The sequence below is a fragment of the Alternaria viburni genome (assembly GCF_023758015.1).
Source record: "Alternaria viburni strain BMP 2772 chromosome Unknown scaffold_21, whole genome shotgun sequence".
Taxonomy (NCBI): Eukaryota; Fungi; Ascomycota; class Dothideomycetes; order Pleosporales; family Pleosporaceae; genus Alternaria; species Alternaria viburni.
Window position 1 is genome coordinate 247,626 of NW_026055790.1, and position 14,687 is coordinate 262,312.

At 52.1% G+C, this 14,687-nt stretch overlaps 6 protein-coding genes across 6 annotated transcripts; 4 read left to right on the plus strand and 2 right to left on the minus strand.

The window, feature by feature from the left end:
- Nucleotides 1-69: 69 nt before the first annotated feature.
- KAE1 (putative tRNA threonylcarbamoyladenosine biosynthesis protein kae1) lies at nt 70-1,182 on the minus strand (the record flags this gene model as incomplete). Its single annotated transcript, XM_049357505.1, has 2 exons — nt 70-779; nt 831-1,182. The coding sequence occupies 2 exons, from the start codon at nt 1,180-1,182 to the stop codon at nt 70-72; spliced, it is 1,062 nt and encodes a 353-aa protein (XP_049207976.1).
- A 742-nt stretch (nt 1,183-1,924) lies between these two features.
- On the plus strand, nt 1,925-3,452 carry J4E79_008651 (uncharacterized protein; the record flags this gene model as incomplete). The annotated part of the gene is made up of 2 exons (XM_049357506.1): nt 1,925-2,045; nt 2,143-3,452. The coding sequence occupies 2 exons, from the start codon at nt 1,925-1,927 to the stop codon at nt 3,450-3,452; spliced, it is 1,431 nt and encodes a 476-aa protein (XP_049207977.1).
- A 407-nt stretch (nt 3,453-3,859) lies between these two features.
- Nucleotides 3,860-5,727, minus strand: J4E79_008652 (uncharacterized protein; the record flags this gene model as incomplete). Its single annotated transcript, XM_049357507.1, has 3 exons — nt 3,860-4,639; nt 4,694-5,497; nt 5,566-5,727. The coding sequence occupies 3 exons, from the start codon at nt 5,725-5,727 to the stop codon at nt 3,860-3,862; spliced, it is 1,746 nt and encodes a 581-aa protein (XP_049207978.1).
- Nucleotides 5,728-8,065: 2,338 nt separating this feature from the next.
- J4E79_008653 (uncharacterized protein) lies at nt 8,066-8,436 on the plus strand (the record flags this gene model as incomplete). The annotated part of the gene is made up of 2 exons (XM_049357508.1): nt 8,066-8,260; nt 8,365-8,436. The coding sequence occupies 2 exons, from the start codon at nt 8,066-8,068 to the stop codon at nt 8,434-8,436; spliced, it is 267 nt and encodes an 88-aa protein (XP_049207979.1).
- Nucleotides 8,437-9,850: 1,414 nt separating this feature from the next.
- Nucleotides 9,851-12,456, plus strand: J4E79_008654 (uncharacterized protein; the record flags this gene model as incomplete). Its single annotated transcript, XM_049357509.1, has 6 exons — nt 9,851-10,199; nt 10,264-10,464; nt 10,517-11,742; nt 11,803-11,907; nt 11,928-11,966; nt 12,010-12,456. 6 exons carry the CDS (start codon nt 9,851-9,853, stop codon nt 12,454-12,456), a joined length of 2,367 nt encoding a protein of 788 aa, XP_049207980.1.
- A 637-nt stretch (nt 12,457-13,093) lies between these two features.
- J4E79_008655 (uncharacterized protein) lies at nt 13,094-14,306 on the plus strand (the record flags this gene model as incomplete). Its single annotated transcript, XM_049357510.1, has 2 exons — nt 13,094-14,039; nt 14,269-14,306. 2 exons carry the CDS (start codon nt 13,094-13,096, stop codon nt 14,304-14,306), a joined length of 984 nt encoding a protein of 327 aa, XP_049207981.1.
- Between the last annotated feature and the right edge of the window lie 381 nt (nt 14,307-14,687).

Here is a 14,687-nt window from a genome sequence, read left to right on the forward strand (position 1 = left end):
TCGTATGTATATATGAAGAAGACGGCAAGGCGATGTCAGCCGGGGTATCGAATCGGAGCAAAGCGCGCCTCAGTCAGTTCTCCAGCCCACAAACACCTCGTCAGTTCTAAACCGCTGGGTGCAAGTCGTGTCGTTCAGCTCCGTCTTAACTCCAGTTCCATACTCTAATAAGCCAGCGTGAGCAATCATGATGCCGTTATCAATGCAAAACATCTCGTCTGTTGCAAACACATTCCCACCCCTGTCTCTTGCCATCATGCCCATCATTTGCTGTAAACGCATGTTCGAGCCCACGCCTCCCACGACTAGCACTTGCTGTGAGCCGACATGTGCCATGGCTCGTTCGGTAATCTCAACGAGCATGGCGAAAATTGTCTCTTGCAGGGAGAAGCACATGTCTGCTCTTGTGACCAGCTGTCCATCTTCAGTCTTTAATCTCTTCTCGTCGGGTAATGACTCGTCTAGTCCGCGCGCGAGGAGATCGGCTGCAGCCAATATTCCCGAAAAGCTCGCATCCATGCCTTTGACGCCATATGGTAGATCGACGAGGTTTCTTCCATCCTTCGCCAGTTGCTCAACATTGTATCCGGGAAATGGATCGTTGGGTATCATAAGTGTGCGGGCGAATCGATCGATGCAGTTTCCTATAGCGATATCCAGGGTCTCTCCGAAGATGCGATACCGTTGGGCGGAGTAAGCAATGACTTGTGTGTTGCCACCAGATACGTATAGGACCACGGGGTTATCGGCGCGGGTTATTGAGCGACCCATTTCGATGTCTGCGTGATCTTAGCTAGAATTCCGATACGTAGATTTCCTGGGACGCTTACGACCAACGCAGTGGTTCACGCCCACCATGGGCTTCCCCCACAGTAAACTAATCGTCCTGGCTGCAAGCGCGACGCTTTGTAACGGTGCGCCCATACCCGGGCCCTTGGTATAGCATATGCAATCGATGTCTTCAATTTTGACTCCCGCTTGGCGCACAGCCTGCTTGATTAGCCTCACAACCCATGCTCGGTGATGTATTGCGGTGTCCTTGGGCAAGAAGCCTTCGCCGGGCGGGGAAACATAGGTATGCCGCAGGTTCGCGAGAATGATCGGTGGCTTGTTAGGACCAGGGTGGGAGATGACACCGACGCCTATCTTGTTGGCGCTTCCTTCCAGTCCTATGGCGATCATTGTGGCGGTCGTCGCGGTTCGGCGTTGATGTTTGACGCGTCGAGGCGGGGTGACGTTGGAAAAAGCTATCGATAAGGAATGACATGCATGAAGCCAGCGCTGGGCAACCACCAATGGCCAGCAGCGGTGCAAATCAAGTCGCGTGTTATGAATCCTCGCGAAACCGCGATGCAACCCGGAATTGGCAGAACTCAGTGCTGTAATGCTCTTAGAAATTAAGCTATGTGCATTTGCTACTGTGGAAGAGCTTCTATGTCCGTAAAGGAACCTGGGCAGTGCGAGTGCAAGTAGAAGCAGACCTTGTTCAACACATTTGCTGATCATACAACTCTTGCGAAACTCACGATCGTCTTGTCAGATGATGGCGATGCTGCACGCTGCACGTATGCAGCAAGCAAGCCGATATAAAAACCCACGAAAAGACGTCACAGCGCCCGCGAGTCAGGTGCTGCAGGGTCTGTGAACCACCACAACAAAGTCTACTAATTCTGTCGCATATCTTCACAATCAATCCATCATATCCCAAATCTCTCCAGCTTTTCTATCCTCGCTCCAATCCCGTCCCTCTTTGATCATATAACCAAAAGCAACCTTGGAAGAGTTGCAAATTCTTCCACACCCCAGCCACCAAATCCTCCACCGCTCGGACCAAGCAGCCTCGGTACGCCGAACCGCTAAAGAATATCCACCAAATATCCAGCCCTCCACAACAATCCCACGCCACACCGGACCGTTGCGCTGTATGGCAGACTTCGACGGCGCCAGCCAGACCTTTCTGGCCTGGCTGAAGGCTTCTGGAGCGGAAATCAGTCCAAAGGTCAAGCTGCAAGATCTGAGGAACCAGGATGCTGGGCGAGGCGTGGGTAAGTAGCTACTCCACCTATGCATGCTGCCAGAACTACCTCGACTGCCACCACCCTCCATTGTACGTTTGGCAGATCCATACTAACATAAGTCAAGTCGCGACTGAACCTATCGCCGAGCACGAACTCCTCTTTCGCATACCCCGCGCCTCCATCCTGAGCGTCGAAAACAGCATCCTCAGCCGCGAAATCCCCGCTTCGACATTCGCCCTCCTCGGCCCCTGGCTCTCTCTCATCCTCGTCATGCTCTACGAATACCATAATGGCTCCGCATCAAACTGGGCTCCTTACTTCGCCGTCCTGCCTACCGAGTTCGACACCCTGATGTTCTGGTCCGAGGACGAACTAGCCGAGCTACAAGCCAGCGCCGTGGTAACCAAGATAGGGAAGGAGGGCGCCGACGAAGCCTTCACAGAGCAATTGCTACCTGTGATAGAAGAGTTTGCGGAGATAGTGTTTAGTGGGGATGAGAGGGCGAAAGATAAGGCGAAGGAGATGCGCAGCCCTGAGAATTTGGAGTTGATGCATAAGATGGGTAGTTTGATTATGGCGTATGCGTTTGATGTTGAGCCTGCGACACCCAGCAAAGAGGTAGACGAGGAAGGCTTTGCTGAGGAAGAAGAAGACGCGGCGCTGCCAAAAGGCATGGTGCCACTGGCTGACATGCTGAATGCCGACGCTGACAGATGCAATGCGCGACTCTTTTACGAGAAGGACTGCCTGGAGATGAAAGCGCTAAAACCCATCCCGGCAGGCGACGAAATCTTCAATGACTACGGTTCGCTGCCCCGAAGCGATCTACTAAGGAGATACGGCTACGTAACCGACAACTACGCGCAGTACGACGTCGTGGAGATTCCTGCCGAGCTCGTCACAGAGATCCTCGTCCGCGACGGCATCTGGCATCAAGACAGGATGGAATACCTCGACGAGCAAGAGGTGATAGACTCCGGCTACGACATCGCAGCCAGCAACCCATTCACTCTCCAGGAAAGTCTCTCCCCCGAGCTCGTCATTCTAGTAGAAAGCATGCTCCTCCCATCCGAAGAATACGAGCGTCCTAGCAGCAAAGGCAGACTACCCAAACCAGAAAGGATCACCAGCAAAGGCGCGGAAGCGCTGCAGAAGATTGTTCAGGCACGCATTGCGCAGTATGCTACATCGCTAGAGGATGACTTGAAGACGTTTGGCCAGGTCCCACCTGTCGACGCTGCATCGCCGAAGCAGCGGAGACTTGCGATGGCAAAGGCTGTGCGTATCGGCGAGAAGCAGCTCCTGGCTCAGACAAAAGATGCGCTGGTGGAGAAGATTGCAAGAGATGGCGGTGCGGCGGCGAAGCGGCAAAGGGCTGTTGATGAAGAGGGGGATGTAGAGATGGGTGGTATGGGGAAGAAACACAGAGTTTGATCAACTACAGACTGTACCCCTCAGCACCTGCTGTGGTCGTGTTGCGACTTGCACCAAGAAAAAGAACTCGATGATCAGAACGATATTCCAGATGTAAAAGATGATTTGGTAAGTTTCTGAATTTTTTTGTCGCCGAGTGAAGTCCTTGCGGCACTCCACGACGTTGGTGTGTATATGTATCCAAGTATCGACTTGCTGACTTGTGTTCCATCTAGGTCGCTGCCCTTCCATCCACCGACCAACCGACCAACCGACCACCCATCCTCCCTCCCTCAAATCTATAGGGCTAGTGTACATAGCTTTGGTAGATATTTGAAGCCAGAGCCCGCCGGACGAATAGAAAACAAAGGGTATAATTTGTCGACAAGAAAAGCGCTGAACGAAGAAGACTGAACAAATTGTGGGTATCATCTTCCCGCTGGTCCTGCGCCTGTCGCGCTTGTTGGTGTAGGAGGAAGAAGATGGCCGGACGCAGATCGATTATGGTTCTCAATCGACCGGCGATTGGGATTTGCGGGTGGTTGCTGCGCCGCTGCCTTCTCGCCTTGACGCTCAATCATGATGCGGTATCTGATGTGCAGGTTGTCAGTCCAGTCAACGGGATAAGTCTCCTCGTCCTCGCTGCTGTCACCAGAGAATCGCCATCGGTCTGCCAAGCGATCATCAACCCGCTCTGTCTTCTGACGCTTCACGCCTCGTCGGTCGATCATCATGCGCCCGCCTCGACCGATTCTACGACGGAACCGAGACTGATCGTGGAACGGAACATCATCTGGAGGAGTGGCGAAACGAATACGCGTGCTTCTCCGTGGATCTGTCTGCTTACTCGACGGCACCACTGCTGTGGCATCAGCACCCTCTCCGTCAGACACGGATGCAGGAGGCGTGGGGAGCTGACTCTCCGTGAAAACCGTACGGAAGTCCGACTTCGCAGCGGGTGGCTCCAGAGGGGGTGTAATGGGCCGCCATGTTGCGTCGACCCATCCCACATTCCACTTTTGGTGCTTGACCAGGTTGTCTTCGATGAAGCTATCAATGGCCTCGGTGCGCTTGGCTTGCTGCTCCTCGAGGTATACAATGTCACCGTCAACAAGGCGTCCGTCTGGACGTGTGTTCGTGGGCTTCATGCCAGGAAGCGTCTGGCGCTGTCTCTCGACATCGGCAGTTCTCTTAGGCTTGGGCGCAGGCTGTGGTGGGTTAGTTATCTGTGCGAATGCTCTGGTGAGTTCATTGCGACATACCTTCTGAGTGATGAGCAGCTCATCGTCATCACCCTTGATACTGAGTCGTCGCTTAAGCTCCTTGACAGCATGCCGTTGTTCGAAGATCAGCTTGTCCGTCGCGAGTTGTTCTCTCTGGATTGCCTCTCGCCGTTTGACTTGCGACATCAACAGACGAGCCTCCTCCAGTTCCTTCCTCAGCTTCTTCAGCTTCTCGGTTACTTGCGCGTCGCGACCACGCGTCTTGCGGACTTGCCGCACCTCACGTCGCCTGAAGCAAACATACGGATCAGCATCATCGGTCTCGAGGTTCGTCTCGAACTTTAACGAGGGCATGAGCGGGCGGTTGCCTTTCAGTAGCCGTTGGTTCTTCCAATGTGGGTAAATATCTCGTGCGAACCGACGCGCCGACTCGCTGATGGTCTCATCGAACTCTGCTTCGAATTCCTCGTAAGAAAGAACAGGCGAGTTGTCGACGGCTGCATACGGTTGTTTTATCGCGGTGGTCTCTTCGAAGAAGTTGATCACTTCTTCAAACTCGTCTTCTGAGCAGTGGTTGGTTTTGCCCTTCTTTTGGTTGTAAGACTTGAGAAAGGCGACATCATCACTGGTCATGCAATACGGACAGCCAGATGTATCTTCGACGGTAGACGAAAATCGAATGTAAGTGGCGGGCTGCGTGAATCGTTTTGGATAGACATCTTCATACTGCAGTGTACTCGCGACAGCATCCGGAGTCGGGATGTAGAGCTGTGCGATCTTCCCACCAGTCGCTCCCTGCGCTGCTGCCTGGGCGGCGGATATGACAGCTTGTAAATGGTGCTCCTGAACATGATGTTAGTATGTGGTGGGTAAGGGAAAGGGAAAGCCGAAAGCGGCCTAGCGCGACTTACAATCTCCTCGCCCTTCTCAACACCGGTCTCAACCTTGGGAATATGGCGCGACGCATCGTCATCAGCAAGCTGCTCAACATCTTGTTCGCGCACGACAGGTAAATTCTGTTTTGTCGATAGCTTGCGCTGTCTGAAGCGTTGTCCGGTCGCGCGAGCCGTCATTGTTGTTGGTCGTTATGCACGTGACGACGGTTTGGGCTGCGTATGGGGCTTTGGTTGCAAATCTGGCGCCGGGGGCCAGCCAGCGAAGAGAGGAGTCACGCTCCCAGAAGCGCGATCCGACCACCAACGCGTCGCAATATTGTCGATATGGGTGTCAAAAGTGTCGCACGGACTTCCGCATGCGTTTTATCGCGTCGAAAGTGATGAAATGAGGTGTTGGGGTGCTGTTTGGCGATGGAAAAGGTTTAGGTGGGCGGCGATGTCGAGCGTGTTCAGCGGATGCGTTGGGGCGGCTTTTTTGGCAAGGAAGTTGCGCACGCAATGGACCAATCATAAGAGAGATCGCCGAGGATAGGTGGAACCTGCGCGATCGTCTTCTGCCCATCGTGCACACTTAGAAGTAGCTGCACATCTCCATCTTCATTGTCTCCGAAGCAGCAACTGCAGAAAGAAGTGCAGCATGCGTACGTGTTTGCATTTAATGTTACTGCGTTCCATGGTTCTGCGTGGAAGGGAGTCCGGATGGCGTTAGCTCGCCTTGGCATGACGCCTGCGGTGACTTCCAGCATCCACGCCATCACCATAACAACACCTGCACCAGCGGCATGCTCGTTCCAGCCAGCGCTTACAGACGTGTAACACTTCTTCACTGCGCAGTTTTCGTGTTCTGTACCTCGGAATGGACTGCTTTAAAGCCATTCCAACAGTCTTCAACATCCTCGGATACTGACGGTCTACTACTATCGAAAAAGCACGCAATCTCATCAAGGCCTCAGTATGATGCCACTCTACATGCAACTCTCTTCAGTGGTATGTATACAGTCTAGCTGGGCTCGTAAGTGAGAGATGCAGCTGTACAGCTTTCTTCACGTTCGACGGCTCAGTCTTAATTCAGTACCATTCGTTTCGCCTTTTCTCTACAACTCAGTCTTTACTGGGGAGGGGTCCCGTTATGTTGCATCCCAACCCATTCCGCACTCTTACAGCTGCATTAGTGGTTAACCTCCTAAGCGGGTCAGCATTCGAGATACCAGCGACGCGTGTGGACTCTTGCCAGTTTCTTACGCTCGGAACGCTTCGGAATGTTCGGAATGTGCTTCCATTAATAGGGCATGGGGGCTTGAAGCCTACATACATTACAGCAACCGCGCCGCAACCCCGCCCCCAACAAGACACGCTCAACTCGCTGTCACTCTGCCCCCATTCCCTCGACGTCTACCTACAACTACACACCTGTCCACAAATCGAACACGCGCGGAAAATACGGCAATCTCAGTCAGCCCATTGAAGTCGCTAGCTTGGCATGGATCGGTTGCCGCAAGAACTCGTCGAGGAAATCACCAAAAACCTGCCCACGGACGATCTCAAGAACGTTCTAACTGTCTCCACAAAGTTTCGTTTTGCCGCGGAGAGATATTCTGGCGCTTTCACAGAGTTTACCCTAAATGAGCGTAACGCGGACAAGTTCCTTGGGCTTTACTCAGGACACCGGCTGCTTTACTTGCGGGAATTGCACTTTCGGCCCAACTTCCCTCCAATTTGGCCCCCCGACCCCTGGCCCTGGGAAGACGAGATGTGTCGCGAAAACGCCGATGCAATCAGAGCGAAAAATGAGTGCTTCACGCGTCAGGTCCATTCGCTGTTCACAACGCTCAGTACTGTTGAGGAGAATGCTGCACCCCAGCATGCCTCTGGTCGATATCGAATCCAGATACACGACCCCTCCAGGCTGATTCATGTGGAGATATACTGTCCTCACCAGGAATACATCAGTTGGCGCATTCGTCTGCTCAATACGGAGCTTCCCCTGGTACATTCAGTTCGGTCGCTGGAGATTTGCAACGAATGCCCAGAAGACGCGAGTGTTTACCACGATAGTCACGGTTATCCTGCAAATTACAGAAAGTGTTTCGATGGTGGATTGTTCAAACTGGACTTGGGGGTCATGGTCGATCTGGTATCGAAGCTTCCAAATCTGGAGTATCTCGGCTGCAAGACAGGAGGGTTCGAATGGGCTCCTGCATTTTCAGGTAATGATGGTAGTGAAGACCCCAACAGACACTTCCAAAGCGATTGGGATGGCCCACGTCGTGACGCGAGGCACAATTTCGCACACGCTGTCATCTCTCACCAAGCCCAGCTTCCGACCTCGCTTCAGCGGGCGAGCCTGGATTTCGTCAGCCCGCTGATACGCGCACTTGACACTATTCAAGACAGGCCTTTACCTAATCTAGTCGGTCCAGCTCTCCGCGACCCATTCAGCGCCAGCCTTCGTATCCTGACCAATAATCTGCGACAACTGCGCCTGTGGGCGATTGTTGATGAAAGCCTGTTCAGCATGGACGATAATTCACAGCCGCAATGGCCCAATCTGGAAATTCTGGAAGTCATGTTCCACCCGTCGCGGCCTGACGGATCGTGGTACTTCGTCGGACCTCAAGGCCGCGGCCGCGAGGCTGTCGGTTACGACATCACCGCTGCCTCGTACCCCCCTCTTGAAACGACCGAGCTCGACATTGATATGGAAGAGCTTGTAACCTCCGGGCATCTCTCCAACTTACCCAATGGCGCGCAAAATCAGTTTCGTATCACACCAGATGAAGCAAGACTGAGGCCGCTCCTAGCAGGATTTTCCAGGGCAGCAGCGCAGATGTGCTCTTTGAGGAGAGCCATCATTTGGACATCGCTGAATTGGTATCCGAAATATGACTACGCAGAGTCCCAAGGCTGGGACTCGGAAGATCAAGGACCTGGGTCTAACTGGGTGTCTAATTGGGCTATACAATATTCCGATCAAGACAATGGTATCTGGGGATCACCATCTAACTATCTCCCAAGTCAACAAAGAAACGACGATCCAACGATACGTTGCCTAGTGTGGATGGTGGCAGCGTGGCGTCCAGATGCGGAGCTGCGTCGTCTTTTCCAGAACATTGGGCGAGAGAAGCACGGTAATGATCTGGTCGAGCACTGGGGGGAGAGGTCCAGATCTTCCCACTACAGCGATCTTCGCCATTGGATGCTTGAAGATTGCTGGGGGGACCCAGGCCGCATTCCTCCGTCGTCGTAGGATTTGGACTACGAGACTAGCATCCGAGCAGAATGAACGTATGGCGCTGTTATTGCCATGTAGATGCAGAGCTCACGTTCCAGATTCAAGACCTTTCGTTGTTCTTATCTCTGGTGACGTCGATGACGCCGGCAAAGTGTGATTCCGTGTAAGATCGAGGCGAAGCTATCGACGAGCAGTCTTGGTAAACGGCATTTGCGATCCGCGACAACGCCGCAATTTGAGGAACACCATTATTGGCGACCTGGTCACATTCGCGGTTGTTTCGCTGGAAATAAGCGACGTTTCGGTGTCCGATTCCAACAATGGTGGGGCTGAATTACCTCACCACCGTAAGCCTTGCAAGTCCTTGGCAGCGCCTAATTCTCTCGACTCTGCTTAATCCGACACGACCAAAAGAGACTACTACTATCGTCCGGAAACCGGCACCGCGTTACCTTGAAGCCTTCGACTATCTCGCGCAGGCCTGAACATGCCGCAATTCGAAATACATCGTATTTAGCCTGACTTTCTTTGGCAATAGGTAATCGAGTTCGTCGATTTGCAAGAGTCCATCTCGTCTCCCACTCGCATCTCGACGAAATCTTGCCATGACTCTATCATGACGTATACTTCGACTGTGCCATGTATTCAGGAGTCTGTCAGCTTCATCTAACATCAAGCGGCACAGTGGAACTGGGTTGTATGAGTCTCTGCCACGACAACGACGTTCTGGGGCTAAGATGTTCCTTCAGGAATGGGAAGCTTACAGCAGTCGTCATACCTCATGTACCGTCACAATTTTGAACGGCAATGTTCACTGAGCCTCAGAGGCACAGGCTGCCGGGTCCAAAATGACAGCTCGTCGACACCCCGAATAGCCAGACCTCACGGCGTGGTTGTATCAGACTGCTTCGTGCTAATAGTAGATCTTGGGGGCGTACCTCCCAAGTATACTCAAGACCAGAATCGATATGAGTATATAGGACTAGGGTTGAACGCGCAAGAGACAGCCATCCAAACTGTACCTTACCATCTTTATTCATTTGTGTCTTTGCTGTACCACGATCCAACATGAAGGCTTCCCTCGATCTGTTGGCCGGTCTGACGGCGTGCATTCTTGCGGAAAATTGCGATCTCATCGCATACGAGCAGTCCAATCCATACGGCTTAGCAGAGACAAAGGACCCCAAAGTCGTGGAGAAGCTGGACGAATACCTATCGGACACTAGATGCCACATGAGATCCGACGGGATTGAGGATGATGTGAAGGAGCAGTGCAAGAACGTATGCATCCCAGGTGACAGCACAGCAGAGGGCCAGATTGTTGTGTCTTCTCAAAGTTGCATCTTTGGTGACAACCCCTGGTACCCGTTAGGTGGATTGCATCCCCTCCTGTGCGGTGAAGACAAAACGTACAACGGTATATCTTTATAGGCATATGCCTCTAATGTAACATAGAAATGCAAGACTAACTTTCAACGTAGGTTTGATGATTAAGTCAGGCCACTGCGCTTGTGATCTCCCAATTCTGGAATTCGCGGGTGAATTCTTCATCGAAGGACTCGCCGAAGCTGGCAAAATCCTTGAAAAGGTTCTTTGTCCCGCGTTGAAGGCCCTCGACGTAGTAATGGCCATTGGGATGGCAGCACTTCCCCCACCAGGACGAGCCATCACAGGTGGAATGGGTAAGCGAGAATAATCTCTTTTGTTTAAGCAGACGCTAAAAGATGATCGTAGTGGCTGCTATCCGATCAGCAAAGGCGTACAAGTACGCCCATGAAGCGCAAGACGCTGCGCAAGAATGGGCCGACTTCTTCCTCAGTGGTGCGGACTTTGCGGGACAGGCAGGCTGCGACTCACCGGTACCAAGCAGGGAAGAATTGATCAAGAAGGTCTTTACTCCTCTGGTCGATGCCCCGGACGAGCTTGTCCCGGGTGGGATGAACTACGATGACCTACCATGTCCTGCGAAAGGCTGCAAAGGATGCAAAGGTCTACGCTGCACGAGGAACGGCGGGAACGGAGATGGAGATACGACCAAGGCTAGTGCCAAACCAGCTCCGACCACCGCAAGCGACCATCTTAGCAGCAAAATCTCACCGGCGGAAACGACTGTCTCTCCCAAGACTTCTTCAACCTTCGCAACGTCTTCTCTTACCGCGTCTACGATCTCCTCGCCGACATCTTCCACAACTCCGCCTGTCACGTCAACAACGCTTGTTTCCACCACTTTGTCGTCTTCTCCCTCAGCAGCAACCTCCTCCTTGTCCTGCAAAGATCTGGCAGCGCTAGACAAAGATGAAGTCGTAGATGAAGCCGACCTTCTTTCACGAAGCTATCCAATCGATCTTAGGTATGCTGGCCTCGAGAAGCGTGCGAAACCCAAGGAAGGAAGCGCTTGCGATTACCCACTAGAAAGTTTCCGTTACCCGAGTAGTGGGGAGTGGGAAGCTGACAAGCCCAAAAAATACGGGTTCAACAAACGCGATTCATGCGACGACTACAGTATGGATAAGCCAGATGAGGGTGCCGGTATCCAATATGATACTGAGCACGTTCTAGAATGGCAAACGGTTGTCCAGTTCTTTAATACGATGGGTAAAGAGATCACGACCAAGTTCAAGAATCCGGATCCTCAGCAAAATAACATGGTCGGCTTTTGTGAGTACTGGAGAGAATCCTGGACTTGGAAAGACCATCGAATGGACGGACCTCCTGCCAGTCTGGCCAATACCCCCAATTCACGTCCTAGTCCCAGTCCGAGCGCTAGTCTCAGTCCGAGCCCTAGCCCCAATCTGAGTCCTACGCCGGGTTCAAGCCCTAAGCCGGATCCAGCTGTCATGCAACGTAGTCCAATTGGGTGGCTAGCAAGTGTATACCCGTGGAAACAAGATGGTGACCAAATGTGGCTTGATGAGATGCCACTCTTGGAAAGTGAAATCAACGCAAGATACAAGGGACGGGTACGTACATCCATGACACGGTGCGGAAATTCAGATTTATATTGACAATACTTCTCACAGCTGTTCATACAGACATTGAAGAAATCTGGCGAATACGAAGATATCGTTGCTGAGAGAAAAATGAAAGCGCTGATCAAGGGGCGTGACAAAAAGCTCAAACTGAGTGTGAACGACCAATCACGCAGGGCGATCCAGAAGATGCGGCCGATGATCTGAGCTCTCAAGTACATGCAACAAGACAGCATCGCAGAAATATTCGCAAACCAGAAAAACAGAATCGGAGCGATGATCGGATACATTGACCGAGAGCTACAGAAAACGCCCCGACAATTTGCGGATGCGACGAAGCCCAAAAGTCAGGAAGACGTGATCGACGCGCTTCCGTGGCAAGAGCAAGGACTTGAGAAGAAATGGGACGCGTACATGAACAATGTGTTTGCGGTGGCAAAGCAGAGAGCGACAGACTTCATGACAGTCAATCTCGACCGTCTGAAAGACGAATGGGAGTCCTCGAAGAAGACCGAAGTGCCCAAGAACTTCAAGGGTGATGCTCAGGCGAAACGGAACGAGAAAAACACGCTGGAAAAGACACAGAAAGATATGCTGGCCCTCATCAAGAAGACACAAGATGAATGGGACAAGGTCAAAGACTGGGCAATGCCGTGGAAATCAAAGGATGAGAAAGACATGGATGATGATGGCGCCGATCAATGAGACCAAGGAGGAGGCTAAGATCGGGTCTGAGAAGGAGCGCGCATTATGAGACAGGGGTTGTACTGATTGGTGATTATGATTGCTTGGCAGTTGGATTTGGGGGCTGGTCCTTAGATAGCAACTACGTGCGGCGTTCGGGGATGTTTCGTCTGAGATTTTGTACTGGAGTCATGACCTTGTTTATCTCACTCGCTTGTTATTTTGGGCAGTCGTAACCGCCTTATTATGCTCTTTCGCCACTCTTTCCTTTCTATCGCCTATCACGTGTCCATCACTGTTCTCTAGTAGAACATTCAAACAAATGTATTGCTGTAAGCATGAACCATCACGACTGTCTCTCTTACCTCCGCGCGACTTCAACGACAATAGATGCGACAAGTGGTGGGCAGGAAGGAGCCACTGTAGCGCCCGGAATGTTTCGGAATGTTTCGGAATGTTCCGAATTAGCCGCATGTTGTGACTACGCCGCAAATCAGCCCAGAGCTCTGCCACGCGCACCTTCCTCAAGTACAGTAATCTCCCATTGTCATCTCCACAGTCTTCCCACAGAAGTTCAATCGCTTCTCAGCATCGCACTCACCCAACCACCAAACGTTACTCATTACCTCAACTCAACTCATCACATACTCACACCATCATGAACGAACTCCCGCAAGAGCTCATCGAAAGAATCTCTAGCTTTCTACCTAGAGAGGACTTGCGCAGTGTTCTTACTCTAACTAGCAAGTTCCGCCATGCAGCAGAAAGACTCTCTGGGGGTTTTGCTGAATTCGCAGTTACCGAAAGCAACTCAGCCAACTTCCTTACGCGCTTCTCCGGTCATCGCCTCCTCTATCTCAGAGAAGTAACGTTCCGACCAGATGTCTCGGCGACGTACGACTTAAAGGGCAACGATGATGATGACGACGGCAGCGATGATGATGGTGATGATGACGACGTTGATGGAGATGACGATCGAGTATTTTGTCGAGAGAGTGCTGACGAGGTACGCGAGAGAGACGAGTCATTCACCCGCCAGATGCAATTTTTGTTCGACATCCTCCAACAAGTCGAAAAGCAGGCCGGAAAATACCACGCTCCGGGCAGGTATCGACTCACGATCTACAACCCGATAAGAAGAACGGAAAACGAAGACGCATGCCCCCATCGCTATATGACCAGCTGGCGCGTCCGGCTACTAGCCAAAGAACTACCTCCCATCGCGTCCATCCGATCGTTCAGAATCGTTAGTAACGACAGGAAAGGGTACGAGTACGAGTACCCTCCCTGGGATGAATATGCATATACGTATCGCCTTCGAGACAATTATTCCGAGATGCAGGAATCGAAGCTCGACCTGCGGGTTCTCATCGACCTAGCGACCAGCATGCCCAATCTAGAATATCTGGGTACCCGGACCGGAGGGTACGAATGGTGCGAAACCCTGGATGAAGAAGAAGATCCGTGTAGTGGACACTACGAGCACGACTGGGCAGGACCGCGACGAGATGCCCGACATGATTTCGCTGCCGCAGTTACCAGCTGTGTCGACAAGCTACCCAAAACGCTGAGGCGAGCTTCGCTCGACTTTTTATACCCCTTAAGTCGGGTGACTGACTATGATCACGGAACGCTTTTTCCAGATCTTGTAGGTAGCAACCTTACTCACGATCCTTTCTCGACGAGCCTCGGTATCTTGTGCAACAACCTTCGCCACCTGTAAGTCATATTCATGCATACACAGACTAATATGAGACCAATAAATTAACTCGTACATTTAGGCAACTACGGGCCATGATTGACGAGAGCATCTTCCCTGCACCATCGCCACAGAATTCCGCAACATCACACACTCCCTGGCCACACCTTGAACTACTTGATCTCATGTTTCACAACGCCCGTCCGGATGGCACATGGTATTTCCAAGGCACTGATGGCCGAGGCGACGTTGCACGCGGTCTCCCTGTCACAGACGCTTCCTACCCACCCTATAGTCGCACTCAGTTCGATGAGGACATGGACGAATATTATGTCGAAAACATTCGGGGTGGAAGACAGACACGTGGTAAGGATAATTACGAGTTCCGGATTGCTCCTCATGCCAATCTCATCTTACTGCTCGAACGCTTTGCAAGAGCAGCGATACAGATGCCGGCGCTCAAGGAAGCAGTAATATGGTCACCCATACAGGGGCAAGATGTGTACCCCGAGCGGCCGATGAGTCAACGTAACCTAGATGTGATATGGGGTAT